This window comes from Erithacus rubecula (assembly GCF_903797595.1).
Source record: "Erithacus rubecula genome assembly, chromosome: 18".
Classification (NCBI taxonomy): Eukaryota; Metazoa; Chordata; class Aves; order Passeriformes; family Muscicapidae; genus Erithacus; species Erithacus rubecula.
In genome coordinates this window covers 3,186,341-3,213,933 of record NC_136670.1, presented here as the reverse complement: position 1 = coordinate 3,213,933, position 27,593 = coordinate 3,186,341, and the positions used below count along the sequence as shown (strand labels likewise).

Below are 27,593 nucleotides of genomic sequence, written 5' to 3'. Positions count from 1 at the left end.
GCGGAGCCGGGGCCGGGGCCGGGGCCGGGGCCGCAGCCGGGGCCGAGCCCAGCGCAGCCCGGCGCAGCGCAGCGGGCGATGGAGGCCGCGCCGGCAGAGCCGGGTCCCGCCGCGCCGCCGCCGCCGCCGCCGCCCCCGGAGAGGAAGAAGAAGCCGCAGCGGGCGCCGTCGCCCGCCCGGCCCAAGGAGGTGCCCGGCTGGTCGCTGGCCAAGAGCCGGCGCGGCGGCGGCGGGGGGCACCCGGGCGCGGCCCCGCGGCTGGCGGCGAGCGGCGCGCACCCGCACCCGCGGCGGCCGGGCGGCGGCAAGGACGGGCGGAGCGACAAGCGGGGCCCGGCGGGGGCCCGGGCCGGCGGCAAGGGGCCGGCGGGGCGCGGGGCGGCGCGGCCCAAGGGCCGGCGGCACGGAGCCGAGACGGCGGCCCCCGCCGCCAGGAGGACGGGGTCGGGACCCCGCTCGGTGCCCGGGCCCGCGCCGGGCTCCGCGCTGACCGACAGCAGCTCGGAGGTGTCGGACTGCAGCGCCTCCGAGGAGGCGAAGCTGATGTCGCTGGAGCTGGGGCTCAGCGGCAGCGATGGCGAGTGCCCGGGCAGCGCCCCGCCGCCGCCGCCCTCGGCCGGAGAGGCGTCGCCGCTGCCCGAGGAGCCCTCGGCCGCCTCCGTGGCCAGCAGCCGCCTGCAGCTCAGCACCTCGCTCGCCTTCTCCGATCTCACCGAGGAGCTGCTGGACGCCGGCACCGACGGGCTGCTCCGCGAGCTGGAGGACCTGCGTTCCGAGAACGACTATCTCAAGGTGGGCACGGCGTGGCGTGGTGTGGCATCCCTGGCACGGCTCGGTGTGGTGTGGCATCCCTGGCACGGCTCGGTCTGGCAGGGGATCCCCGGGCAGTAGTGGTACAGCATGGCATCCCGGGGCACGGGTCGGTCAGGGTCAGCATCCCTGGCTACAGCGTGTTTTAACGTCCCAGAGCTTTGCAGGGCATCCGAGGGCATGGCTCAGCGTGGTGCGGCATCCCTGGCCTTAGCATGGCATGGCTTTGAATCCCAGGGCAGGGTCAGCATGGCTTAGCATCCCTGGGCACAACAGAGCATCCCTTGTCATCGCAGCGTGGCACAGCATCCCTGGCAATGGATGGCACAGCATGGCATGGCAAAGCATGGCTCAGCATGACACAGCTTCCCTGGCAATGGCATGACTGGCATGGCACTGCATCCCAAGTGTAGTTCAGTGTGGCACAGCATCCTCGGGTCCAGCCTGGTGCAGTTCAGCTTCCCAGGGCATGGCTGGGCATGGGGCACAGCTCAGCTCAGCCTGCCCGGGCTCAGATGAGCAGCACAGCTCAGCATGGCTGTGTGCAGGGCTTGGCATGGCTCAGCCCAGCGTGGCATCCCTGAGCATGGCACATGCCTGGCATGCTGTGGCTGGGCTTGACTTGGCTCAGTGTGTAGGGCTTGGCTTGTCTAAGCCTGGCATGGCCACACTAAACGTAGGATAGAGCTCAGCTTGGCACAGTGTGGCTCAGCTGGGCATGGTCCAGCGTGGTGTGGCATGGCTGGGCACTGTTCAGCTCAGTGTTCCGTGGCTTGGCTTGGCACAGGGCAGCCTTTGGCACCAGGTGGGCCAGGTTAGCCAGGCGTGACCCAGCTGGGCGTGGCTTACCCTGGCACGGCACATGGGGTGCAGCATGACCAAGCCTAGCATGGACCCAGCTTGCCATGGAAAAGCTTGGCACAGCCTGGGCTGGCACAGCTTAGCAAGGCACAGCTCAGCTTGGTATGGATGTGCTCAGCCCACCTGGGCATCCTGGGACTCGGCATAACCTGACCCTGTGCAGTTGGCATGGCCTGGCAGTTGGGCATGGCTCCCTGCTGCTCTCTCTGCCTGCTGCTGCTGCCAGACCCTGGGGACATTTTCCAGCTCTCATATTCCCGCTGGTTCCTGTGCTCCCTGGAGCCTTTTTCCGGGCCTGCCTGGTTCATAGGGCAGTGGTTGAACCAGGGCAGATGTGCTATGAGGGGACAGGGACACTGAGCTGTCCCACGTCTGGTCACACATCAGCCTGATGTGCACCAGCACTCACCAGGTGCCACCTCCTGGAGGAGCTGCAGGTGTTTTGTGCCCTCCACTGTCTGTCATGGTGGATCTGTGGCTGAGCTGCTTGGGCAGTCACTTGCTGGTGAGCTCAGGCTGGGTACCAAGGCTTCCCAGCTGCTCTTTGGGTGCTGCAGGCTGGAACTCAGGCCAGCTGTCCTCTGCTGCTGTCCAAGTTTGTGAAAGTGTCAGGATTCCAGCCCGGAGGTGGGCATTGGGTGATGTGCTGGAGGATGCTCGATCAGGCCCTTTGTCCTTTAGCAAAGCCCCAGTTCATGGCTGGTGTCCCAACTGCTGCCAGTTGCAGCAGCAGCTCATGGGCTTTGATTTACTGGGAGCTGGAGGAGCATAGATGAGAGCCTGGCTTTCCAGGCACTCCATTTCCATGTGGTCTCCTTCCTGGCAAGCTGCAGGCCAGCAGAGTGCCACGATTTACCTGCCCTCAGGGGAGCCAGCTGAAACCCCCTGGCCAGGAGCAGTGGGAGAGGGGAGAGCTGCTGGGGGCATGCACCAAGAATGGCTGTGGGGATGCTGGTGGCACTATCCCTTCTTTGCCAGCACTTGTGTCTCCTCCCTGACTTGTGCATCCTGCTCATATCCATGTTTCTGTGTTGTAACTCGCTTCTCCTGGCTCTGGAGCAGGAGGTAGATGGGGTGGTACCCTGGCTCCAGCTGGGCAGGAGCCCAGAGCATATGCCTCTTGTGCTCCAAAAAATGTTGGAAGATTTGCCTGGTTTCTCCAACAAGGAGCAGAAAACTGGGCTGGGCTGCAGCACAGTGCTGGCTTGTGCCATCTGTGCTAAAAATTCAGGACTAAAAACAAAAATAAAGCCCTAACCCAAGGGATTGGCACTGCCTATCTTGCCATGCAGCTCTTCTTCACTCTTGTGGATGAATCAGACTTATCCCAGGTGACTTATTTCCTAGGACTCACCCAAAAACCTGCAGATGAATTTTTTTTCCATGTATTCATCAGCACCAGCTAGAACTGAGTGCGTATGTAGAGCGAGCTGAGGATTTTTGGGGTGGGAGGGCTTTGGTGACGCTCTGGCACGAGCCAGCCGTGTGTGGTGCTACTAGAGCTGTGTGAGGCTGGCTCTGGGAGCTTCCCAGTGTGCTCCAGCAGTGCCAGCTCACGTCCCATCTCTCCTCGGCTGCCATTATAAAACCCACTTGTTTAAGCACACTTCACTCTTTGCAGCCCAGATTTGTGGAAGGCTGCTTTCCTCCTCCCACTCTGGGTGTGCTGGGCAGGCTGGGATCTCCTCTTGCCCCTGCTCTCAGGCCTGTGCACCTGCTGTGACCCCCCCAGTGGGTTATTCCAAGCCTTTCCCCAAAAAGGGCTGCTTCCAGAGGCAGGCTGGCAGGAGGTGAGGGAGGAGGTGGCTTGGTGTCCTTGCCCCATCTCGCTGCTGCTGAGCCATGCGATGGAGAGCAGCTCCCAGCCCTGCTCAGCAGGCTGGAAAATGTGAGATGTGATACGGCAGCAGCTGTGGAGTGACAGGCAGACAAAGAGTGGGCACGGGAGGGTTTGGAGCAAGGGGAGGGGATGCCTGCAAACCCTTTCCTCTCCTCTCTGAGGGAAGGGGTTTAGGCAAGAGCTGTGTAAGGCTGGGAGCACAGTGCTGCCTGCCCTTTCCTGCTGCCTGTCCCCCTCCTGCTCCCTGCCCTGTGTCATCCCACATTCCTTGGGGCTCACTTGCATTTCCCAGCTCTGTGGAGAAGCATTTAGAATGGCTGGGTGCCTTGTTTCCCCCAAGGTAGTCATGCCACTGGCAAGGGCTCTCTGAGAGCATCCCACAGGGGTGTTGGGGGCTGTGTTCAGCAGCCTGGTTGGCCCTGAGTCCCTGCTCTGCTGCTGCCCAGATCCTGCCTGGCCACAGGGGCAGGACCCATGCCTGGGAATCCCAGTAACCACCTGCAGAGCTGGGGAGCAGAGCTCTGTCAAGCAGCCCCCCTGGAAGGGGCTTTGCAGCCTCTCTGGATGGTGCACAACATGGGTTGGGCTGTAGAGAGCCCCCAGCTGTTTGCCTGTAATTTATGGGGGCAGGTGTAAAGCTGAGAAATGTTGATTTTTCCCTCACTCCATTGCCAAGGGGGAGCTGCCATGAGAGCCAGGGCAGGGATCAGTGCACAGGCTGTGTCACTGAGCTCCAGCATGATGTGGATGGCTGGTGTTTGCTGTCAGAGCTGGGACAGAGCTGCTGGTAATGCACCCAGAGAAACCCCTGTGTGTGACATGGGTGTGCCTTGCCCATCCTTCCACCCATTGCACCCTGCCATGGGCTTGTGGTGCGCTGCATTTTCTGGGTCTCCTCCTGAGCACCCTGGGCAGTTTCCTTTAAAAATCCCCTCTCATTTTGCTTTTTTCCCCTAGCAAATTCAAGCATAATTCGCCGTGCTGCCTGCCGGGCGCTCAGTTAATTGAGAGCTGCTGCTTTTGTGCAGCAATCTGGGAGGAAGCCGTGCTTGTTGCTCTCCTGCACGGTAATCCCCGTTCGTGCACGGGGATGGTGGCGAGCCGCAGGCACACCCGCTGCCAGCACAGCCCAGCTCTGCACAAAGGCAGCTCTGCAAACATCCAGGCAGCTCCCACCCTCCTCCTCCTCTGCTGAGGTTTGGAGAGTGCAGGCAGGGCTCTGTCCCCCAAAATGCTGCCCACGGGCAGGCTGCTGCTGCTTGGCTGTGCCCCAGAGCCTGGGGCTGCCAAGGTGAGGGGGTTTTGCTGTCACCACAGCCAGCCATGGCTGCACTGCTGGAGCCTCTTTGGTGTCCCTTGCTGTTTTCTGCTGCTTGGAAATAGCAGATCCTGCTCTGCTCAGAGCTTGTTGCATTCTTGCAGGTGCTAAAGTCAGCATGTAACTCCCCTTGGGCAGGAGATCTGAGGGTTTAATTCTGCCTCTGCAAGAGTCTGGTCTGCATTGTGAGATGTGCTCTGCCATCTCCACTGGTCCCTCTCCTGCCCTGTCACTGCTCAGGGTCATCACCCTAAAGCTCAGCCCTTCCTGAAAAAGCTGATGTCCTTCAAGTGCGTGTGTGGACACAGCTGTTGCCTCCTCCTGCTCTAAAAATGCCTGGTTTCTTTTTCCTGAACTGGAAACAGGCAGTTTGCATCCCACCTTTCCGCTTCTTAGCTTCTTTAATGATCTCCCCAGGGAGAGACAGTGTCTCCAAGGTTTGTGCAGAGCAGGTTGAAGGTAGGATGTCTCTTGAGCTGCTCCACCGAGCATAACCTGGCTCCTGCAGCCATGAAATGGGTGTTTGCTTCTGCACACAATCCCTGGGGCATTCAAATGAGTCTCTCTGGACTGCGGATTCCCAGCAATTTTTCCAAGATAGGACAGTTTTAGTGTGAAAACACGGGGAAATGGTTGATGCTACAGAGATGGGATGAGCAGGATGCAGTGGTGGGTGGTCCTGGAGGATAAGCAGGGTGCTGGGAGACTGTGACTCTGCATGGGGATGGGCAGCCTGTTGTTTACAGGGCAGCCCCAGGGACATTTGTGTTGGAGAGAAGCCATTTACCTCCTCCTCAGTGTTGCCCACTTGTCACCATCTCACACTTCATTTAACATCACTTACAGTGCTCCGTGCTCAACGAATTTGGGGTCTTTCTGTGGGATTGCTCCCCTCTCCTGATTCTGCTCTCACCTTAATCCAAATGGATTTTTTGCTGAGTTGAGCATCAACTCCAGAAAATGAGCAGGTGCAAAGGGTGAGGCTCCGTGTCCATCAGGGACCCCTGAAGGTGTGAGGGGACCCCCATGTGCTGCCTTAGCAGACCAGCTCTGTCCTCCAAGCTCTCTTCCAGTTTGCTGGCATTTTTCTACTCTCCAGTCCTAATCCCTTTACTCTGGTTTAGCAGCATTGCCTCTGTGGGGTAAACTGGGGCAGGCTGTGTGCCTGCCAGGCTGCATGCACTCTGAGATTTATTGGTGTTATGGGGTGTGGGTGAATTCCTGCAGCAGGAGCAAAGGCAGGCACTGCTTTCCCAGCCCTCAGTGCTGCAAATCCCCCCAGCTCCACTCCAGGGCTGCACTTGCAGCTTTGCCCAGGCTGGATGTGCTGGACACAACCTCCCCTTAAAATAAACGGTTGCTACAACCCAAAGCATAAACAAGCAGGAGCTTCAGCAGGGCAAGCCCAGGCTCCCTTCCAGCAAATGCAAGATGTGGTTGGGTTTTTTCCAAGGTCCCTGCTCCCTGCCCTGCTCAGCTGCTGCCTGGGGAAGCCACATGGTGAGTGAGGGCTGGAATGGTCAGCACTGAGGGGGATTGCATTCAAGGCACGGTGTGCCTGACTCTGGTGGTGAAAGGCTGTTTTCCCCACCCGCTGCAGTGCCTCTGCTCACCTGCAGTCCATAATGCCTTTTTCCCTATGAAAGCTCCCAAGGAATAGATGCCATAAACCAGCTCTCTGGGCTGGTTTGGTTTATGGGGTTTTTTTGTGCTGGTGCCCCCAGACTGTGGCAGTGCTGGTGGAGGATTCCCATCGAGTTTGTCACACCAGGGTGCATCCCAGCCCTTGCAGGGCTGTCTGCCAGCACTTGTGGTTTGTCCCTGGGGGGTTTCACACCTGACATGTCCAGGAGGTTTTCTCAAACGTGTCTGCAGTGATGCCTCTTCAGAGGACAGTCTGTGGCTGTCCCTGGGACAGCCTGGCCCGGTGTCCCCAGGACTGCCTGTGCTCATCTCAAAGCCTCAGGGCTGTTTCTGTTCAGAGACAGAACAGAAGCAGGTCTGTTCTCAAGACCCCCTGTCGGGAAGCAGAGCAGTGAGGGTGACAGGACCCTGGTGGCCATGGTGCCAGCAGCCCAGGCCAGGGGATAATCCGGGATTGTCTAATTGACGTTCCCTCTTTGTCACAAAGTGTTTAAAGCCAACAGTGAGCGACTGTGACTTGTCCCTGCAGCTGCCAGCCCTTTCCCCAGCCTTGGCTTCTCCTTTCGGGGAGTTCTTGCAGCTGGGGCTTTGTCAGGCCGGGTGAGTGTGGCAGCCCCTGTGCTGCTGGCAGAGCCAGCACAGAGCTGCCATCTCGGGCTCTAGGTCACTGTCACAGCAATGTGGGGAGCAGTCCCCTGTCCCCTGTGCCAGGGTGAATCAGGGCTGAGCATCCCCAATGCCAGTGCCAGCTCGTTTTATTCCTTCCCTGACCATGCCATGGTGCAGAGTGGCAGTGTGAGCCACTCACTTCTCAAGTGGCAGTTGCATTTGGCAATGTCAGGAGGTCTTTAGTGGAGGGGTTTTGGCAGGAAAGCAGATGCTTGATCCCTTCCCAGGAGTGTGCTGGTCCCACTGGGTCTTGTACAGGAGAACAGCAGGTGTGATGGCTGGAGGGTTTGCTTGGGGGATTTGGTTTGACACCATGTTCATGGTGACGTGGAGAGAGCTTGGTCAGTCCCCAGGGACCAGAGAGGACAGTCCTTGAGCATCCTCAATGATCACAGTCCTGTTCTGGATGAGGAAGTGGTGCTGGGGACCCCACAGTAATTGTGTGCCACAGCTCTGGAGGAGGCTTTGGGTCAGTGCTGGTGACAGCAGAATGTCACCCCTGGCTCTGCTGTGGCAGTGATGCAATTGCTCTGTGCTAGAGGCTCTGCTGTCCTGGAGGAGGTCATTGGGAGAGCTGATGAGACTGGGAAGAGGTGGAACAGAGGACCCAGCCCAAGAACTACTGCTTGACAGCAAAGCAAGGGACAACCTCTGGTCCCCAGCACTGATGGCATCTAGTTCATGTCCCCACGTTGCCTTCCTTAGCAGTTGTCCTCGCCTGCCATCTCCTCCTTCCCTCGCCTGCCTCCCTGACACATCTTTTCCAAACATAACCTAATTTTTGTCCCTGTGGCTGCTGCCTGAGCTGCTCCTGCAGCTCCTTTCCCTCCCCCACCTTCCTCTTTCTTTTACCACAAATACTCTCAGGCTCTTTTGTTGGCTGTTCCCCCTGGGTGACTGGCTCACTCCTGAGTGATGGCATCCAGCTGGCTCTGAGCCTTTTCCTGCGAGGATTGGGCTTGGCCCAAGGGTTTGAAGATGTGTGAAAATGGATGGATGGATGGATGGATGGATGGATGGATGGATGGATGATGGATGATGGATGGATGGATGGATGGATGGATGGATGGATGATGGATGGATGGATGGATGGATGGATGGATGGATGGATGGATGAATGGATGGATGGATGATGGATGGATGGATGGATGGATGGATGGATGGATGGATGGATGGATGATGGATGGATGGATGGATGGATGGATGGATGGATGGATGGATGGATGATGGATGATGGATGGATGGGGAGGTGTCGCACGGCAAAAGAGTGCCGATCAAGCTGAGGCTCTAACACAGCCTGTCCCCCCAGGATGAGATCGAGGAGCTGCGAGCCGAGATGCTGGAGATGCGGGATGTGTACATGGAGGAGGACGTGTACCAGCTGCAGGAGCTGCGGCAGCAGCTGGACCAGGCCAGCAAGACGTGCCGCATCCTGCAGTACCGGCTGCGCAAGGCCGAGCGCCGCAGCCTGCGCGTGGCGCAGACCGGCCAGGTGGACGGGGAGCTCATCCACAGCCTCGAGCAGGACGTCAAGGTCAGCCTGGAGGGCACCCCACAGGGGGTTTGATGGGGTGTAGGGTGCTCTGTGAGGATGTGCAGTTTTGTTGGAGACATTGTCATTCCCTGCTAGCAGTGGTGATGTGGGGAGCAGTGCTTTCAGCTCTCAGGCGGTCTGAAGGGATGCTGGTGGTGGAGAGGATCAACACTGCCTGAGAATGTGGCATATGTGAGGCTCATCCTGGGTGTGGGAGCCCAGGGTGTTCCCCTGGCTTCCCTGGGGGGGTCTCAAAACCCCCCTGGTGAGGGTCTCAAAACCCCCCTGGCAAGGGTCTCAAAGACCCCTGAGTGAGACCCTGGTGTCTCAGGCACTGAATTCAACTCCTTGAGGGAAATTACCAACACAGAGGGAATGGAAGCAAGCCACAAAAATTAGTAAAGTCTAAATTAGACTGTTAGAATGTAGATAAATAGACTTTTGGGGATGTTTGTGATAAGGGACACGTGGCCAACATGGAGAATTTGGGACGTGGATACTTGTTCCTCCTTCTCTGTGTCATCCATGCTGGGTGACATGCTGGCACTTTCAGATTGGATGGGGACAGAGCTGGACAGTTTAATGAGTTGTATTGTATTGGAAAATAGATACCTAGTACGTAATTTAGATTATAAAAGATAAGTCCTGCCTCTGCCAGGCAGATTCTGCCCGGATGTCTTGCTGGACAGATTGCTGTTAGCTGGACAAAGCATTCCTGAGATAAGAAACAATAAACAGCCATGAAAACCTCTAAGAACAGCCTCCTGCAGCCTCTCATCAGTGGGCATTGGAAAGAGCTGGGTCCAGAGCACCTGCATGTCCTGCAGAGGTGATCTCAGGTCTGAGGAGACACCTCGGGCAGTGACACCTGTACAGGCTGGAGCCCAGCTCTGTGCCCTAGGGCTGAGCTCCATTATCCTGCTGCTATGGGGATGTGATGGGGCCATGACTGCAGGATGGAGCATCAGGAGTGTGCAGGGAGGGAGTGTGAGGACAGGACCCTGCAGGCTTGGGAGCTGCTTCTCTCTGCCATCAGGAAAACCTTGCAGAGCCCCAGGTATGGTGGCACACGGGGCTGGGACAGGGACAAGAGGATTTCTGCAGGGTGACGTGGTTTTGCCCCTGAGGAGCCTGGTGAGTGTTTGCTGAGGGCTCTCACCAGCGAGACTGCTGCCAAGAGGAGGTGCAGTGGCATTTGGAGACAGCTCAGGATGGATGTGCAATGGCTCGAGGACTAACTGTGTTTTTTGAGCAGAAAACAGCCAGTCCTGGAGCCAAGATGTGCCATGAGTGTGGGGCTGAGAATCTGCCTCGCTGCCCATCCCTGCTGGGGCCTCAGCCCCTTCCCCAAGCCACCCAGCAACTCCTCCCCTGCCTTGGGTGGCTGCTGCCAAAAACACCCCTTCCAGCTTCTCCCTTTCTGGGAAGGAAAGCACAGCCCATCCTTGGGGGAGCAGGAGCCTGACCCATGGCCTGACATCCCCAGCCCTGCAGCAGGGCTTGCTGCTGCCTCCACAGCGCTGATATCCCAGGCTGTGCAGGAGACCAGTGGCATTTGGGACAATTTTTGCTGTCCTGCAGATGCAGGAGTGAATGTTTCATGTTATTAAGCTCCCTTTATTCTGGGGACTGCTCCTATGCAGGGATCTGGAGGGGGGAGCTCTGGGGTGGATGTAGGCACCCTTCACCCAGGGCAGCTGCTGGTTTTTCTGTAATATGATGCAACAGCTCATCTTTCTCCTGATTGACACAGCTGCTGCCTGCAGCAACAGGCTTCCTGCTGTGCTGTTGCCTACCAGCTCTTCCAGCCTTCTGGGGGCTTTTCCAGTTTTGTGGTATGGGAAAAAGGTGATGGTCATCTCCCAGCATCATGCTAGGGTTGGAGAAGGCAGGATTTGCCCAGGGGATGGGGATGCAGAGCAGCCTTGCAGCTGGTGAAGGAACTAGAGCAGTCACAGCACATGACTGAGGGGACAGACACAAGGGCCAGGGGGTCACCCCCCTCCTGAGAGCCTCAGTAACTGCCTGGTATCTCTGCATGAGGACTAGGGTGCCCAGGAGCTGTGGTGTCAGCCCCCTGCACGTGGTGCCCAGTCTGATGGGAGCCCTGCTGTGTCCCCAGGTGGCCAAGGACGTCTCTGTGCGGCTGCACAACGAGCTGGAGGTGGTGGAGAAGAAGAGGATCCGGCTGGAGGAGGAGAACGAGGAGCTGCGCCAGCGGCTGATCGAGACCGAGCTGGCCAAGCAGGTGGTGCAGAACGAGATGGACAAGCTCCGAGAGGTGAGGGGACCAAGGGGCGTCCCCGAGGCTCTGCTCATAGCAGGTGTCCTGGCCCTGGCTCATGGGATCCCCCAGCCCTGCTTGAGTCACTGAAACCCAAACCGTGCTACAGATGCTTGTGAAACCCGAGCAGCACCTGCCCTTGGCTTCACCCCACCCTGCGGGCACTGCCCCATCCAGGGGGGGCTACAGGAGTTCCCCACTGTACTGGGGACACTTTATACATCCCTGGCCACTTGCTCAGCCCTGCCCCCTGGGCCATGCCCAATGCCATCTGGGCAAAGCTCCATATGATGTGTGAGGTCCCTGTCCCTGGCAGAGTGCCTGGTGCTGGCTGTATCCTGACCACATGCTGCAGGTTCAAACTGGGCAGATGTGCCAGCAGTGTCCCAGTGGTGTCCCAGTGGTGCTGTGGAGCTGGGTGGGTGCACAATCCATTCTGTGTACCCATATGCACAGATCCAGGGCACTCTATGTCATGCTGTGTTTGGGATCAGCTTCTGGCTGGGATCTGTGTCAGCCTCGGTGACAGGAAAGGCATCCTGGTGACAGCATGGACTTGAGATCCAGTGCAGCCCTTGTAACCCACTTCCCTACTGCCCGGGATGCCTTTGGTCCCGGGGGAGCCTGGGGATGCATCTCTGGCTGAGCCATCAGGGCAGTGTGGGGGAGGAGACACAGCCAGGGGAAGGCTCTCACTTCCCCACCGTGCTTCCTGCTCAGGCTGGGATCTCGGGGGCCATCGCTGCTTAAAGCTGCAGGATCTGGCTGTGCCTGTCCCCTCCCAGCGGTGACACAGAGCAGCATCCCCCGCAGGGGTGCCTGCTCCCCGGGCTGTGCAGCCCCTGCTAACAGCCGTGAAATGGGTTTGAGCTGGGCTGAATAACAAATGGCAGCAGCGGGAGCTGGGCTGGAGCTCTCCCGCACTCGGAAAACAGGCAGGGTTTGTGTGGTCATCAGGGGGAGAGGCAGCACTGCCTGAGCCCTGGGGACACTGCTGGCTGGCACAGGCTTGGAGATGGTCCCCAAGCCCAGGATGGCACTTCCCCAGGCTAGCAAGGGCGTTGGGGTTACTCACTGATTGCAGAGTGCTAATTAGGCAAACGTTAGACAAAGTGAGCTAAAAGCCCTCCTCCTCCCTGCTGCTGCAGGGCACAGAGCCTGGCAGAGCTTGTTAGCAGCCAGAGCCAGAGACTGCAGAGCAGGGCTGCACTCACCCCTCGGGGCTGATTATTCCTCCCTTCCAAGAGGTTTCTCCCATAATTGGATAATTGTCTGGGGATAATTTCTGAAGGCACAGGCATTTTCCCCTCTTCTTTCTCCTAACGGGGTAGGAAAAAGTGGGATCAGTGTGGGTACCCCATGCCAAACCTGCCACACCAAGCTTGGCCGTGACCCTGGGGGTGGAGCAGTGACAGCCACATCTGCCCCAGGCTGCTGTGCCTGGGGCTGTTTGGGGCTGGTGCTGCCCTTTGCCAGTGTGGGGGAGGGATGTGATGTGGCACAACCAGCCCCCGGAGAGGCTCTGCAGCTCCAGCAGCTCCAGGGATGGTCGTGGCCTTAATAGGAAAGCCTGGAGCCCCAGCACCTTGGCACAGGCAGCAGCTTACATTTCACAGCTGCTTTCTTTGGCTGCTGGGCCTCAGCACCAGCTTGGAAATAGGTCCAGGGCAGCTGCATGGATCAGCCAGTGCTCATGGGGGCTGTGTGGATGTTCTTGAGGGTCTTGCCCCAGCTTCCTTTCCCAGATAACTGGCTTTGCTCTGGGCACCTGCATTTTTACTGTGCTTTTGGTCTGCTTTATTGCTCTTTCTGCCTTTCCCACCTCCCAGCTGTCCTCAGTAGCCTGGACATTGTCTCTTATGTCCCCTTGTGACCTTGACAGCAGTCAGCATCGTGCTGCTGAGGGACCAGGACATGTCCCTTGCTTGGGGAAAAGGCAATAAGGAATATCATCATCTGCTGCTCCCACACTGGAATGTCGTGGGAGCTGTCCCTTGGCCTGGGGTGGGGGTTGGATTCCCTGCTCCAGCCAGCCCTGACAGGGACAGTGACTCAGCCTCTCCACTCTCCATGGCTCATTTCCTGCTCACTCCTGCTTTTTCACTGCTCGTTTGCCTGCAGGGGGAATTTCTGGCCAAACCTCATGGTGTGATGCTTGCCAGTGCAGCTCCCTCAAAGCAAAGGGCCTCCCTCAGCCCACCAGGGCTCGGGTGTTTTCTGGGTCCATGAGCACCTGGGAATGTCAGCACTGGGAATGTCTGTCTGTCTGTCTGTCTGTCAGTCACTGCTGGGGTGCAGGGCCATGGCTGTGGGTCATGACTTTCTCTTCTTCCTGCAGAACTCCCTGAAGAAGCGGGGGTCTCGCTCCATGGGCAAGACTGAGAAGAAGCCATCAGTGCAGGTACCAGCACCTGAGTGCCCAGGGCGTGCCCCAGTGACCCACCAGCCCCCCAGGTCATGGTGCCATGGAGACTGGGCCTGGAGCAGCTGCAAATCTGGGCATGGCAGCACCATCCCCTTCTTGCAGGGCTTTGCAGAGCTTTCCTCCTCTCAGAGCATAAGGGAGGGATTGATGTGCTGGGCCATCCTCTTTGTGCTCAACCGCTCCCTTGTCTCATTTATCAATGGAGCAGCAGTGGCCAGGCCCTGGCTTTAACCCTTTCCCTGTGTAAGGAGCTGAAGGAGTTTGGCTTTTACATTGCAAAGCTGCTCTGCTCCTGTGGCTCTTGCAGCCTGTGTCCCTCCTGCAGTGCCAGCAGCTGTGCTTGAGGGTGGTCTGGGAGCTTCACAGCATCTGGGGGAGCAGAGGGTCCCTGTGGGGATGGCTGGAGGCCACACCACTCCTGCCAATCCCAGGCTGCTGGGGCAGCACAGGGAAGGGGGATTTGCTGGTGGCAGCAGGATTTCAGCTGTCACTTGCTGTTGAGCTGAGCTGCTGTGACTCGCTAATGCTGTTACCAGGGCTTGGAGAGGCAGAGCTGCTGTTGCAGGGATAGAAAGGCAAGAGGAGAAATCCTCTTTCAAAGGCAAAGGACTGAAGGGTTTATTTTGAGGAATGGATCTGCTCCCCCAAGCTTGGACACAGAGGCAGACCATGTAAAGACAATCTGCTGTCTCATGGCAGGAACCCTCAACAACCCAAGGGGTTTGGGTGACCTGTGTCCTTCTTGGCACAGGCCCTTCTGTGCAGCCTCAGGACAGAGACCCCCAAGCCCTGGACCCTCAGACTTTCAGTCTTTATTTATCACCTCCCTTTAACTCCATTCTTGAAAGCCCTTTCTGGCCAGCTGATGGTCCCAGCATTCTTCCCCTCATTTCCCCAGAGAGCACTTACAGCCAGTTCTGCCCTGAGTTGAGTGGGCTCCTCCATCACCCCCTCCCTGAGGCTGAAGCCCCTCATCTGCCTCTTCCTGGGGCAGGAAACAACCCCAACCCCCTCTGCTTCCCACACCCCCACAGAGCTAAGCCTGGGGTCAGATTAGCCCTAGTTCTGTGGTGGGACCAATGCTTCAGGAGCTCTGGGCTTCCCTGGGTGCAGATGCCCCTGGCTGTGGCCCCCATCAGCTCTCTGTGGCTGGTGGCCCTGCAGGCATAGATGCTGTGACTCATCTGTGGCTTCCTGGGCCTCTTTCCTGCCTGGCTGTGCTGGGTGATCATCAACACTCCCTGAAAATGGAGCTGGGGGGGGACAGATTCAACACTGAGGCTTGCCCAGACCCTAGGAGCATTCCAGGTGGTCTTGGGGATGTGTGTGTGTCTGTTTGCTGATGCCAAGGCATAGATGAACAGACTGGGTTGCTGCTTTTTTTTCTTTTTTTTTTGTCCCTGGAAAAACAGGAACTGAGGTCATGTCTGCCCTGCCTGCACCAGCCCTCCCCTAATCTCCTCACCTAATTAGGGGGGCACAGCTTTAATGCGCCTTAGTGAGGTCGTGTCCTGGTGCACAAGCATGGAAGTGCAGCAGGGTGGTTCCTGTGGTCACAGCAGGACGTTGAGGGAATAAAATGGCACCCCAAACTCATGGGAACCTGCTTTCCATCACCCCTAGGCTTGTTATGAGCAGTCCAGGAAGTCTGCAGAGTAAATACTGCTGCAGGGTTTGGAGTGGGTTTGGGTGTGGTTGGGGGGGCTGGAGGTCCAGATCCCCCAAAGAAGGGGACAACTTGTTATTTCTAGCCAGGGAAAGGGGAAAGGGGGTGAGTTCAGCCAGCCAGAGGGCATGAGCACCTCCAGCAGTGCCCAGCTCTAGTGGTGCAGTGAGGTGAGGGTCACAGCCTGGCAGTGACCATGCCAGAGCTCAGAGCACTCAAGTGACCCCAGGGCACGGGAAGCTGTAAGCTGGACGTCAGGAAATCCTGGTCCTCCATCCAAAAAGCTCCCAGAGCAGAGAAACGGTCTGTCTGGGCAAACAGCCAAGATCCTAACTGCTAAATAAAAAAGGAACACATGGAGAAACGGTCCTGAGAAGCAGAGGGGCTTGGGAAGGGACTAGTGAGCTGGTGCTGAGGCTTTGCCTGGGTTTTCAGTGCCCTGGCAAGGTGGTGGCAGCAAGGCTGGGGGTTGGGACTTTGAGGGGTTTTCAGCTGCTTCCCTGCCCTGTGATGACAATGGGGAGCTGAGGGAGAGGAGCATTGCAGTGGCAGCAGTGCCCATTTTGGGGAGGAAACCTTAGTAACCCTGTGGAGTGTTGAGAGCTTTCCCTTCCCCTCTGCCTTGTTGTGGAGCAGGCTGGACCACACAATCCCTGGTGGTGGCTCAACGTCCTCCTTGGGGCAAGACCCACAGGTCTCCTCATCCAGGCTCACCCTGAAAGCCTCCAGGATCTCGAAGCTCTTCCCCATCCAGGAGCAGAGCCAGCAGCTTCCCTGGGATGACTGGAATGGGAGGGTGGCATGTCCCCAGGGCTCTCTGGGAATCACTGTGTCCCCTGGGAGCTTCTTTCTAATACCAAGCCCCTCTCTGTGCCAGGAGGACAGCGCAGACCTGAAGTGCCAGCTGCATTTTGCCAAGGAGGAGTCAGCCCTGATGTGCAAGAAGCTGACCAAACTGGCCAAGGAGAACGATGGCATGAAGGAGGAGCTGCTGAAGTACCGGTCCCTGTACGGGGACCTCGACAGCTCGCTCTCCGTGGAGGAGCTGGCTGACTCTCCCCATTCCCGGGAGGCTGAGCTGAAGGTCCACCTCAAGCTGGTGGAGGAGGAAGCCAACATCCTGAGCCGGAGGATCGTGGAGCTGGAGGTGGAGAACCGCGGGCTGCGGGCGGAGATGGACGACATGAAGGGCCAGGGGGACAGGGAGCTGCCGGGGCAGGACTCGCGCTTCCTGCTGGGCGCCTCGAGCTGCGGCGACGCGGGGGACACGGTGGCCGAGCTGCGCCGGCACCTGCAGTTCGTGGAGGAGGAGGCCGAGCTGCTGAGGCGCTCGCTGCTGGAGCTGGAGGAGCAGAACAAGCTGCTCCTGAGCGAGCTGACCAAGTACAAGTCGGAGCACGAGCTGGACGTGACGCTGTCCGAGGACAGCTGCTCGGTGGTCAGCGAGCCCTCGCAGGAGGAGCTGGCCACGGCCAAGGTGCAGATCAGCGAGCTCAGCGGCAAGGTGAAGAAGCTGCAGTACGAGAACAGGGTGCTGCTCTCCAACCTGCAGCGCTGCGACCTGGCCTCCTGCCAGAGCAGCCGGCCCATGCTGGAGACCGACGCTGAGGCCGGCGACTCGGCGCAGTGCGTGCCCCCCGCCGGCTGGAGGGACGGCGAGGCCGACGGGCAGGACAGGGCGCTGGGCAGCGGCAAGGCAACCGACGGCCCCGCCAAGCTGCTCAAGCCCAAGGACATGGAGACTTTGCTGGGCATCCGGGACCAGGCCACGCTGGTCAGCAAAGCCATCGATGTCCTGATTTCGGATGCCAACGGGTTCACCTCGGGGCTGAAGGCTTGCCTGGACAATGAGTGTGCGGGGGTGCTGCTGGGCGAGGCGGTGGGCAGCGCTGCTGACAGCCCCAGTGACGCCAAGCTGATGAACGTGCTGCTGATGAGGCTGGGAGTGCTCCAGCAGGACCTGGGCTGCTTTGTGAGGAAGGTGGATCACCTCACCGGTGGCTTCAAGGAGCACGTGGACTCATTCCCCTTCTCCAGCCCCGGCAGCCACGAGGTCACCAAAGAGGGGCTGCAGAAGGAGCACGCCTCCGACTTCCAGGTACGGCTTCTTCCCACATCCCTCTCAGCAGCTGCGCTTTATTTGCCACCACGTTTCCTCCTGCTTTAACGGAGCAAACCCCGATCCCCAGTGTAACCTCCCTCCTGCCTCTCCAGAGCAAAACCCAAACTAACACCTCACTGCATGCCAGTGGCACCGGGGACAAGGTAGGACTCTGCTCCAACAGAGTGTGCCCAGGGTGGGAGGCAGTGGATATCCTGGCACAGGCTGGTTGTGCCAAGGCTGCCCTGCCCAAGGCCAGGGGCTCTCAGGTGCAATCCCACTTTAGTAGGGTCTGATGTTTTGGCTGCTCTCCCTGGCTTAGCTCAACATTGTGTTTCAGAAGCTATTTGCTTGTTGGAGTTGAGCTGGGTGGGAGGAGAGGAGTCTGCAGTGCCCGAAAGCAGCCCAAATTCAAGGGACCCCATTTGCAGGAATCCTCCATCCCCAGAGGTACCCAGGCAGGGTGATTTGGAGAGCAAAGGCTTCAGGGCAAATCTGCACCCAAGGGAGAACAGCTTTGGAGCAGTGCAGAGCAGCTCATGCTCTTCTGTCCTGTTGTTCTTAGGGGTCCCAGCTCATGCCAGGGATGTCAGTGGTGGTCAGGGCTGCAGGCACAAGCCCCTTTCTGGAGCACACTCACTTGTTCAGAGTCCTATTGTTCTGCATGTGGTCACCCCAGCCCGAGGTCCCAGTCTGCCCCAGTCACTGCATGGCACCATAACTGGTGTTTGCACATTTTTTCCCTCTTTCTCTCTTTTTTCCCCCCCTTTCCCCAAACAATCCAGGCCACGTGTCTCCTCATCCTGTGTTTCCTTTTGGTTTCCACATTGTCTCCCGCCATGGTGATGAAGCTCCTTCTCCTCCTCATCCTTTTTGTTGTCTTGTAGTTCTTTACTGTTTCGGAGACCCATTGTTTTGTTTTCTGGCTTTTTTTTCTTCCCGCTCTTTTGGTTTGTTCTCATTAACTCGCCCACGCATGCAGCAGCCTGATTTTAGGGACGCCGACCCTTTCCGCATGCCCCACACCAAGGACATGGACCCCGCCCATCCCCGGAGCTACAAAACCTGCCGGGCTGAGGAGAACGACTCCTACGCCACCGAGGTACGAGCCAGGCGGGGCTGGGGACAGGGCTGTGGCATGGGCTTGGCCCTTTTAAGAGCTGGGGACAAGGGAAGTTCAGAGCCTAGTCAGGGAGGGATGCAGGGAAGTGCAGCCCACCTTTCTCACCCCCTTCCCGGGCTGTTGCAGATGAAGGAGCTGCAGCTGGTGCTGTCAGAGGCCAACGAGAGCCTGCGGGGGCTGCAGGAGCAGCTCTCACAGGAGAGGCAGCTGAGGAAGGACGAGGTGGACAACTTCTCACAGAAGATCTGCCAGGTGAGTAGGTAACAACCTCTGCTCCTGGGAGACAGCAGTGCCACCTCCAGCCCCAGCCCTGTGACTCACGTGGGGCCCTGGGTGTCACCTGGGAGCACACACAAAGCATGTCCCGTTTTCAAGGCTGAGCACGCTCCTCCTTGCACATGAGATTACCCCATGGGAGTGCCTCAATGGCCCCAGCTTGCTCCCATAGTGGTACAGGTCCCCTGGATGGGGACATGGGGCTGGCACCAGGCTCAGCCCAGACCCTGGTGAGGAGGCATCACATTGCTGCCACCTGTGCCTGTCCTGGAGCCACTGGTCTCTCCACAGCTGAAGGAGGACCACCAGAAAGCACTGCTGCGACGGGAGTTTGAGCTGCAGAGCCTGAACCTGCAGAGGCGGCTGGAGCAGAAGTTCTGGAGCCAGGAGAAGAACCTGCTGGTGCAGGAGTCACAGCAGTTCAGACAGAGCTTCCTCCTGCTCTTCATGAAGCTCAAGTGGTTCCTCAAACGCTGGCGCCAGGGCAAGGAGGTGCACAGTGAGGGCGAGGACTTTTTGGAGGTACAGTGGGCTGCCATGAAGGGAGGACCACACTGTTGGGTGTGTCCCTCATGCCTGTTTGCCCTGCCCAGGCTGTTGGGTGTCCCCCATCCCTGGCCAGGGGCTGTGGGTCCCCATATCACCCCAAGCATGGTGTCACCCACAGGTGAACAGCATGAAGGAGCTGTACCTGCTGCTGGAAGAGGAGGAGTTAGCCCCACAGCAGCAGGCAGACAACAAGATGTGTGCTGGGGACGGCTGGACCCCCAACACGGTGAGCAGGGTCCCCACAAGCCCAGGGGGTGCATCAGGGTGGGATCAGCCCCTGCTGTGGCTGTGTGGCATGGGGTGGTGGCTGGGTGGGGATGCATCAGGGTGGGATCAGCCCCTGCTGTGGCTGTGTGGCGTGGGGTGGTGGCTGGGTGGGGATGCTCTCCCACCCCTGAGAATGGTCCCCTGCCCTGGTGGCTTCCCCTGTCCCTACCTTGGCCTGCAGTGCTGGGGTGCAGAGAGGGCAGCTCCCACAGAGTCCCACCCTGTTGTGTCCCCCCCTGCTGCCTGTGTTCACCCCTGCTCTCCTGCAGCCCAACGAGTGCATCAAGACTCTGGCAGACATGAAGGTGACCCTGAAGGAGCTGTGCACGGAGCTGCGCGAGGAGCGGCGCGGAGCTGGCGAGCTGCAGCAGCAGTTCACCAAGGCCAAGGCTGCCTGGGAGATGGAGCGTGCTGAGCTCAAGTGCCACATCGCCCAGGTGGGAGCCCCGGGCACCCTGTGGGCTGGCAGAGCTTGCCCGTGGCTGCTGGGGGGCTGGGGGCCTGCCTGTGCCCCGTGCCAAGCGCTGGGCTGGGAGCAGGGTGGCACTGTGGGAATCTTAATTAGCAGCCGCTCAGGCAGGAGAGTTTCCATGGCAACGGGGCTGGCATGGAGATCTGACTGTGAGCAGCAGAGATGCTCTTTATTCCTCTGCCTGGGGAGGGTGGGATGGGACAGGGGCTCAGCATCCCTCCTGAGGACAGGCAGCTGAGAGCAGCTTCAGAGCCCACCCCAAATCACAGTGCAGGATCCCTGCGGGTGCTGAAAAAGGGATGCATGGCTGCAGGGAAGGCAGGAGGTGGAGGGAGGGCAGCCTGGGCACTGGGGGAACCTTCTACTTGTAGGATAAGTCCCATCAGTCCCACAGCCCTGCCCTTCCAGTGCTAAGAGGTTTCCACTCCTGCTGTGCTGGCAGCAGCCCATGGCTGTACATCAGCCCTGCTCCAGCACCTTACAGGCAGGATTTCTCCTGGCAGAGCATGAGTCCCCAGTTCCCATATCTCCTCAAATGAGAGCAGAACAGCCGTGGAGGCAGCACCCCAGTGGTGCTGCATCCTTGGGGGCCGCTCTAGCAGCACTGCCTGCTGCTGCTCCTCTCTAGGAGCCATGTCCTGCAGGCAGGAGCACAGCCAGGCAGGCAGGACATTCAGCCTGTGTCCTGCTGGGTGACCATCTGCGGGGCTGGCTGGCCATGGCTTGGCTGGGCCATGGGCCATGTTGTGTGTGTGTGTCACATCCTTGGGGACATGCTTACTGCCCAGCCTGGCAGCACAGCACTGGCACTGGCAAAGCAGGATGCCTGCAGCCCTGCTGGTGTGCAGATGTCCAGCACCACGCTGGAGCCGTGGGTCCCTCCCAGCCACCACCGTGTCCCCACAGCTGGAGTCAAAGGCAGGCAAAGGGATCGCGGAGCGTGCGCTGCCAGACTGGAAGGTGGCACTGAAGAGGGAGCGAGAGGAGCACCAGCATCTCCTGGCAGAGTCCTACAGTGCTGTCATGGACCTCACCAAGCAGCTGCAGATCAGCGAGAAGAACTGGAACCAGGAGAAGGTGGAGCTGCTGGCTCGCTTCAAGGAGGAGCAGCAGCAGGCAGAGCAGCAAGCAAAGGACCTGCAGAACAAACTCAACCAGGTATGGTGGTCTCCATCCTGCACGTGTCCTCCAGCCTCTGCTGCTTTCCCCGAGAATGTTTCATGGTTTTGCTTGCCCAGAGAGGCTCATGTTGCACCTGCTGAGTGACCAATACATTCTCCAGTTGCAGAAAGGATCCAATCCATGGGCGTTGAAGCACTCTGAGATGGAGAAGCATGGCAGCAACTGGAAAGAGGTGGGTAAGAGAGGGTGGAGTGCTCTGTGCTAAGGGTTAGATGGGAGGATGTGTGAACCCCAATTAACACCCCTTTAATGAGGCTGCAAGGGAGAGCAACAGGAGAATGAGAGCATGAAGGGCATGGCTGAGCCCCAAAAGCTTCTGTGGGGTTATAAAAAAGCTGGTTTTAAATAGATGTGATTGCAGCAAGCCCCATGCAGTCCTGGGACTGCTGTGCCTCAGTGTGTGGGGCAGCTGGTGGTGCTGGAGGGGAGCGGGATGCAGCCCCTGAGCTGCAGCCCCTCTCTGCTCTGTGCTCTGGTCCTGTGCTTGCTGACCCCAGAGCTTTTTCCTGTGCCCTCCTAGGCTCTCAATGAGAAAATCACAGACAAGGAGACAATCTCTGAAGCAAAAGCCAAGGGAACCAACCTCAAAAGGTGAGTGTGCTGATGCCTTTGTGGTCCCTGGAACATAGAAGGGGCTCCTGGGCTTGACATCCATGAGAATCACGGGGAGATGCAGCCAGATGTTCCAGGGCAGTCCTGGAAGCAAAAGGCTCTCTGTGAGGAGCAAGACTGGGTGCCCGGGAAGGTCCCATTGGGGTGGGAGCAGAGTGCATCAGCTGTCCCTCAGTCCCCTGCCCTGCCTGCTTTTGACCCTCATCCTCTCTTTTCCCACAGGACCAAGTCTGTTTCCTCCATGTCAGAGTTTGAAAGCTTGCTCGACTGTTCTCCCTACCTCCCTGGAAAGAATGTGCCAGGGCTGGGTGACCATGCCCGGGGCAAAAAGGCATCCTCAACCACGCAGATGCTGCCCAACGGGATCCGGGACAGCACCAGCCTTCCTCCTTCAAACTGTACATATGTGAATATCGAACAACCTGCCCTTGACAGCCTGGCCAAGGAGAAGCTGGACATCTCCTCCTGGGACTACTCACAGGCAAGCAGCGTCTCGGGGCACGACCCAGCTCATAAACAAATCCAGAGGAGCTACACGGCGCCTGACAAGACGGGGATCCGCATCTACTACAGCCCGCCGGTGGTGCGCCGGCTGGAGGCGCCGCTGGTGCACAACAAGGAAGGCAAGATCATGATCGAGCCTGGCTTCTTGTTCACCATGGCCAAGCCCAAGGAGCCGGAGCAGTCGGCCAGCGCCGAGGGCACCTACAGCCAGTGGCTGTGCAACTTCTCCAAGCAGCAGCAGGAGCTGCTGGACGGCGGCGCGGGGGACGGCGCAGTGCCGCCGGTGCCGCGCTTCCCCCCCTCGCTGCACGAGCTGGAGATCTCCGGCAACATGAGCGACGACATGAAGGAGATCACCAACTGCGTGCGCCAGGCCATCTGCTCCAGCTCGCTGGAGAGGAAGGTGAAGAGCACCTCCAGCCAGACGGTGGGGCTGGCCCATGTGGGCACGCAGACCATCCAGACGGTGAGCGTGGGCCTCCAGACCGACCTGCCCCGCGGCGCCGGCGTGCACGGCAAGAGCTGGTCCCCACGCAGCTCCTCCCTCGTGTCCGTGCGCAGCAAGCAGATCTCCTCCTCCCTGGATAAGGTCCACTCCAGGATCGAGCGGCCGTGCTGCTCCCCAAAGTACGGCTCTCCGAAGCTCCAGAGGAGGTCTTCCTCCAAGCTGGACGCCTCCAAGGACAGGAGCCTGTGGAACTTGCACCAGAGCAAGCAGAACGGCTCTGCCTGGGCCCGCTCCACCACCACCCGCGACAGCCCCGTCCTCAGCAACATCAACGACGGGCTGTCCAGCCTGTTCAGCGTGGTGGAGCACGCGGGCAGCACCGAGTCCATCTGGAAGCCGGGCTGCCCCGAGAGTGGCCGGGCCAAGCCCGAAGCGCCCAAGTACGGCCTGGTGCAGGAGTTCTTCAGGAACGTCTGCGGGCGGGCGCAGAGCCCCACCGCGCCCCAGGAGAAGAAGGAGGCCGCCGGGGAGGAGAGCAAGAGAGCCGAGCACCCCGGCCCCGCCACCCACCACCCGGCCGAAAACTTCTCCCGCGTCTTGAACAAGAAGGTCCTCAAGCAGGGCAGCTGCGAGGACACCAAGCCCTCGTCCGCTGGCCAGGCCAGTAAGGACGCGGCCCTGCGGGACCCCGACCTCATCTCGGCCATAGCCAGCGAGGTAACGAGGCCCGGAGCGCCCCGGGGTGTCCCGCCGTGGCGGGGGACAGGCTGCCTGACCCCTCTAACCCTGCTGTGCCCTGTCTATCTTTGCAGGACACGGCGTGCGATTGCAGCTCCCAGTCCCTCACCTCCTGCTTTGCCCGGCCTTCCCGCTCCGCGGTGCGCCACTCCCCCTCCAAGTGCAAACTGCACCCCGCGGAGCCCCCCAGGGCGGAGGAGAAGCCGGGGCCCTCGAGTGAGTGAGGACGGGGGCGCGGGGGCCGCAGCGTGCCTGCCATCCACCGTCCTGCCGGAGGAGCGCCCGCGCTGAGCCCGCGGGGCTCGTCTGTCTCCTAAACGCCCCCTCGGCCCCGGGGACGCTTAGGAAGCAGATGTGGAGCCGGAGGCTGCCGGAGCCCCGGCGTGTGGGGACGCCCCTCCAGACCCGCTGCCGGCGCGGGGGGGTCCCGGCCGGTGCCACCGCGCCGGGATTGTCACCCGCTGTGCCGAGGGTGCTGAGAGAGGGAGAGCGGCCCGGGAGGCTGCTGGTGTCGCAGGGAGGGTGTGCTGGGCGCTGCGGGTGGTGCCGAGGGGCCGCCCGCCTGCCGGGCGGAGCGTGCTGCCGGCATTGCCGCGGGCTTGCATCAGCCGCTGTGCTTCCCGGCAGGAAGGAGGCGGGGGCTCCCTGTGTCACCCAGGCTGCGCTGGCTGGGGGCCCTCCCCGGCCACCCCTCTGCTCTGGGGGTGCTGCTCGGCCCTTGGCTGCTGGCAAGGCTCTGGGTGGTGCCCAGAGCTGGGATTGCTGGGTGCACAGTGTGGGGAGAGGCGGCCTGTGCCTCTGTGTGTGTGTGTGTGCACATCTCCTGCTCCCCAGGGTGCCCCTGCTTTGCACCCACCTCCCTGCTTGGGGCCACTTGTAGTTATTTCTCCTCCAAGTGCTGAATATACGTATTTCTTTTTTTTTTCTTCTCTTTTTTTTTTTTTTTTTTTTTTTTTTTTTTTTTTCATTCTCTTCTGGCTCTGCCCAACTCCGGACAGCCTGCAATGTAAAACCAAGTGCATTTTAAAAATACCGAAATGAGCTACCTTGGAGAGGCACCAATTGGATTAAGAGATTGTGGGTTGGGAGGCTGCAGCGTGGCCCGTGCTCTGCGCCGCGTGTCCCTCCGTCATCACCAGAAAAAGCCTTACCCAGGGAGGGAGGGGGCAGCAGCCACAGCCCCCACAGCACTGCCGAGCTCCTGGGGCTTGGGGACTGCCACCCAGCCCAGCACAGAGCAGCCCTGTGCCTCTGTGCAGCTCCAGGACAGAACAGATTTCTGAGGCAGCTGCCTGACCTATTTTCAAGCTGCCTGCCAGGGGCCAGGCAGGGATTCATCCAGATGGAGCTGCCTGCAGGTGCTTGGGGCTCAAAGCATTGCTCTGGGGCTGTGTGCCTTGTTTGGGAGCTCCATACACTGCTCCATGGGCTCTGCATTGCTCTGGGGCTCTGTACACTGCTCCAAAGGGTCTGTGCATTGGTCTGGAGCTCTGTACACCACTCCACAGGCTCTGTGCATTGCTCCAGGAGCTGTGTGCACTGTTCCAGTGGTCTGTGCATTGCTCTGGAGCTCTGTACAATGCTCCAAAGGGTCTGTGCATTGCTTTGGAGCTCTGTACACTGCTCCAAAGGGTCTGTGCATTGCTCTGGAGCTCTGTACTCTACTCCAAGAGCTCTGTGCATTGCTCTGGATCTCTGCAAACTGCTTCCAGGGCCTCTGCACATTGTCATCTTGCAGTTTCTCTTCCAAACTGCTGGTGCTGCCGAGGCTGCTGCCCTCTCCTGTCCAGCTGCTCACTGCCCACAGCAGCTGCTGCATCACTGCCACGTCGCAGCCTCCGTCAGCGTCTCTGCTCACTGCCTGTGTCTGCAGACACACCAGCAGCAGCCAGGGCCCAGCACCCATGGCCTTTGGCTCCTGCAGCCCCTGGGGGAGCCTGCTCACCGGGTGGGGGACTCAGGGCCAGGCTGTGTCCCTGCCTGCCACGGAGGAGCCGGTCCAGAGCTGCCACGGGCGATCTCCTGCTGTACATAGATCCTTTCGGGCTGGTTTTTAGCATTTCGTGGATAATCGGGGTTTTGGTTTGGTTTGGTTTTTTTAAAAGACTCTCTCTCTACTTTTTGGAATGTGGTTTCTCATTTTTACAACTGCCTTTTAATTATTTGTAATATTGGTCAGTTCTGTCTTACTGTGTAAATAGAGGTGCTGGGCATTTCCCAGGGAGGCTGAGATGAGGCTGGCAAGGGATCTGTGGGGAGAATTTGCTTAAGGTGTTGAGGTGGCTGATTCTGCTCCAGCCCCTCCATGGATTCTGCCCCTGTCTACATGCCAGTGCCCAGCCTGGGGTGAAACCTGAAGTGTTTTGGGCAAAGCCACACTTGCCCCTGCCCTGCCCTCCTGCTTCCTCTCACCAGCCCATGCCAAGGTCGCATGAAGGGCACCTGCCCCGATGACAGGCTCTCTGCCCACCCCATCCTGCACCCCTGTGTCATGCCTGCTTCTTGTGTAATAAAGGCCCTGCAACCCCTCACCCCCACCCTTGGTGCTGCCCTCCCGTGCTGTGGTGGGGGGACTGTGCTGCCTGTCCTGTGTGGGGCAGTGCTGCTGCAGAGGGGGGTGTGGGGTGATGTGATCCTGTCCCTCTGTTCCTGCCTGCTGCCCAGCCCACACATGGTGTCCCATCCTCTCCTCACCCACTGTCTGTCCCTGACACCATCCCTGTGTGCTGACCCCAGCTGTGCCACCCACCAGAGATCCTGTCAGCTCCTGCAGGTCCTCACTGCCAGCACTGTCACCCTTCACCAGGCTCCCCTCAGCTCTGCACTGTCCTGGTCATGCTGGTGTTTCTCATGAGTGCCCTACCCCAGCCCAGCCTGCACACACACCCACATCCCCTTTCCTCTGCTGCCCATGTCTCCCTGCCCTTGTGCCTCTCAGTTGGACTCAATGATCTCAGAGATCATTTCCAACCTTAATGATTCTGTGATTCCCTGATCACCTGCTGGTCCCAGCCTCCCCTAAGGTTCCCTCCATCACCCACCAAAACCCCCTCTTCTTCTTTTGCTCTTCCATCATCCTTCATATCCCATCCCTTTTATTTCTGCTCTTTGATTCACCATGTCCCATCCCTCTTCCATTAACCTTAACCCAACCCTCTTTCCTCCTTCCTGTGCTATTCTACCCCATTCCTCCTTCCAATGTTCCATCATCCACCATACCCCATGTGTATCTTCTTTTATGTCCCAGCCCTTCTTCCACTGCTCCTCTGTTCACCCATCCCTCCTTCCTTGCAGTCATCTACTGTGTCCCATTCTTCCCTGCCACCCTCCTCCATTACCCACCAGGTTTCATCCTTCCTTTCTGTGCTCCCCCATCAGCCACCATGTCCTGTCCCTCCTTCCTGTCCTCCTCCATTGTGTCCTATCCTATTCTGTGCTCCACTGCCACTCACCACCTCCAATCCCTCCCTGTTCTTCCCATCCCATCCCATCCCATCCCATCCCATCCCATCCCATCCCATCCCATCCCATCCCATCCCATCCCATCCCTCCCTCCAGTGTGTCACCAGCTGTCCCGTCTCTCCCTGCCAAGCTGTGCTCCTCCATTACTCATGTCCCCTCCCACCCTCATGTGCTCCTGCATCCTACAGTGCATCCTATCCCTCCTTGTTCTCCTCCTTCACCCACCACCTCCCATCCCTCCTTGCTGTGTTCCTGCACTGCCCTCCATATCCCACCCTCCAGTCTTCCTGCCACATTTCCATCCCATCCCTTTAACCTGCTCCTTCATTCACCACATCCTGTTCCTTATTTTCATTCACCACCTTCTTGGTTTTTTTCCTTCTTCACCTTTGCTCTGCCCCACCCATCCTTGCCTTGCTTTGCCTCTAGCTTTTCCTTTCATATTCATGTCAACATCTCACTGTCTTCTTCTCTGCATCTTACCATCAGTTTATCCCTGCTTATCCTCCATTAGCTCCCACCTTCTCCCCAACCTCCTCCACTCATCTTCTCCACATCTTTCTTCATCCTCTTCTCTCTTCCTATCTCCTCTCTCAACCTCCTTCACTTCCCCATCCCAAAATCTACCCCCACTTCCCACCATTTCACCATCCTTTCAACTGTTAATGTCACCCAAATTTACCTTCTCCACCTCCACATTTCCAGTCTCTCTGTGCTTATCCATTTCCCATCTCCTCATTCATCCTCCTCCACTGCCCTCCAGTCTTCTTCTATCCCCTTAGTGTCTCTCTGTTCCTCCTGTCATCCA

At 58.9% G+C, this 27,593-nt stretch overlaps 1 protein-coding gene across 8 annotated transcripts; it reads left to right on the top strand.

Moving 5' to 3' along the window:
* Positions 1 to 26,354, top strand: MTCL2 (microtubule crosslinking factor 2). Of its 8 annotated transcripts, XR_013776346.1 has the most exons (18): positions 1 to 792; positions 8,452 to 8,676; positions 10,799 to 10,957; positions 13,299 to 13,361; positions 15,929 to 17,149; positions 18,135 to 18,254; positions 18,402 to 18,527; positions 18,843 to 19,073; positions 19,219 to 19,326; positions 19,637 to 19,804; positions 20,746 to 20,997; positions 21,122 to 21,193; positions 21,542 to 21,612; positions 21,856 to 23,302; positions 23,398 to 23,539; positions 24,322 to 24,873; positions 24,914 to 24,955; positions 24,997 to 26,354. XR_013776346.1 is itself a non-coding variant. In XM_079321979.1 (16 exons), the coding sequence occupies exons 1-16, from the start codon at positions 79 to 81 to the stop codon at positions 24,348 to 24,350; spliced, it is 5,145 nt and encodes a 1,714-aa protein (XP_079178105.1). In that variant the 5' UTR covers positions 1 to 78; the 3' UTR covers positions 24,351 to 26,354. The 8 variants fall into 8 exon arrangements, 2 of the variants coding, with proteins under 2 accessions (XP_079178105.1, XP_079178104.1); XR_013776342.1 differs by lacking the exon at positions 24,914 to 24,955 and having other exon boundaries at positions 24,322 to 24,791; XR_013776343.1 differs by having other exon boundaries at positions 24,322 to 24,791; positions 24,935 to 26,354.
* Positions 26,355 to 27,593: the final 1,239 nt, after the last annotated feature.

Coding starts and splice junctions, on each gene's coding strand:
- MTCL2 (XM_079321978.1), top strand. CDS start 79: ATGGAGGCCGCGCCGGCAGAGCCGGGTCCCGCCGCGCCGCCGCCGCCG. Junction 18,255..18,401: donor ACGACTCCTACGCCACCGAG/GTACGAGCCAGG, acceptor GGGCTGTTGCAG/ATGAAGGAGCTGCAGCTGGT. Junction 21,613..21,855: donor AAGGGAACCAACCTCAAAAG/GTGAGTGTGCTG, acceptor CTTTTCCCACAG/GACCAAGTCTGTTTCCTCCA.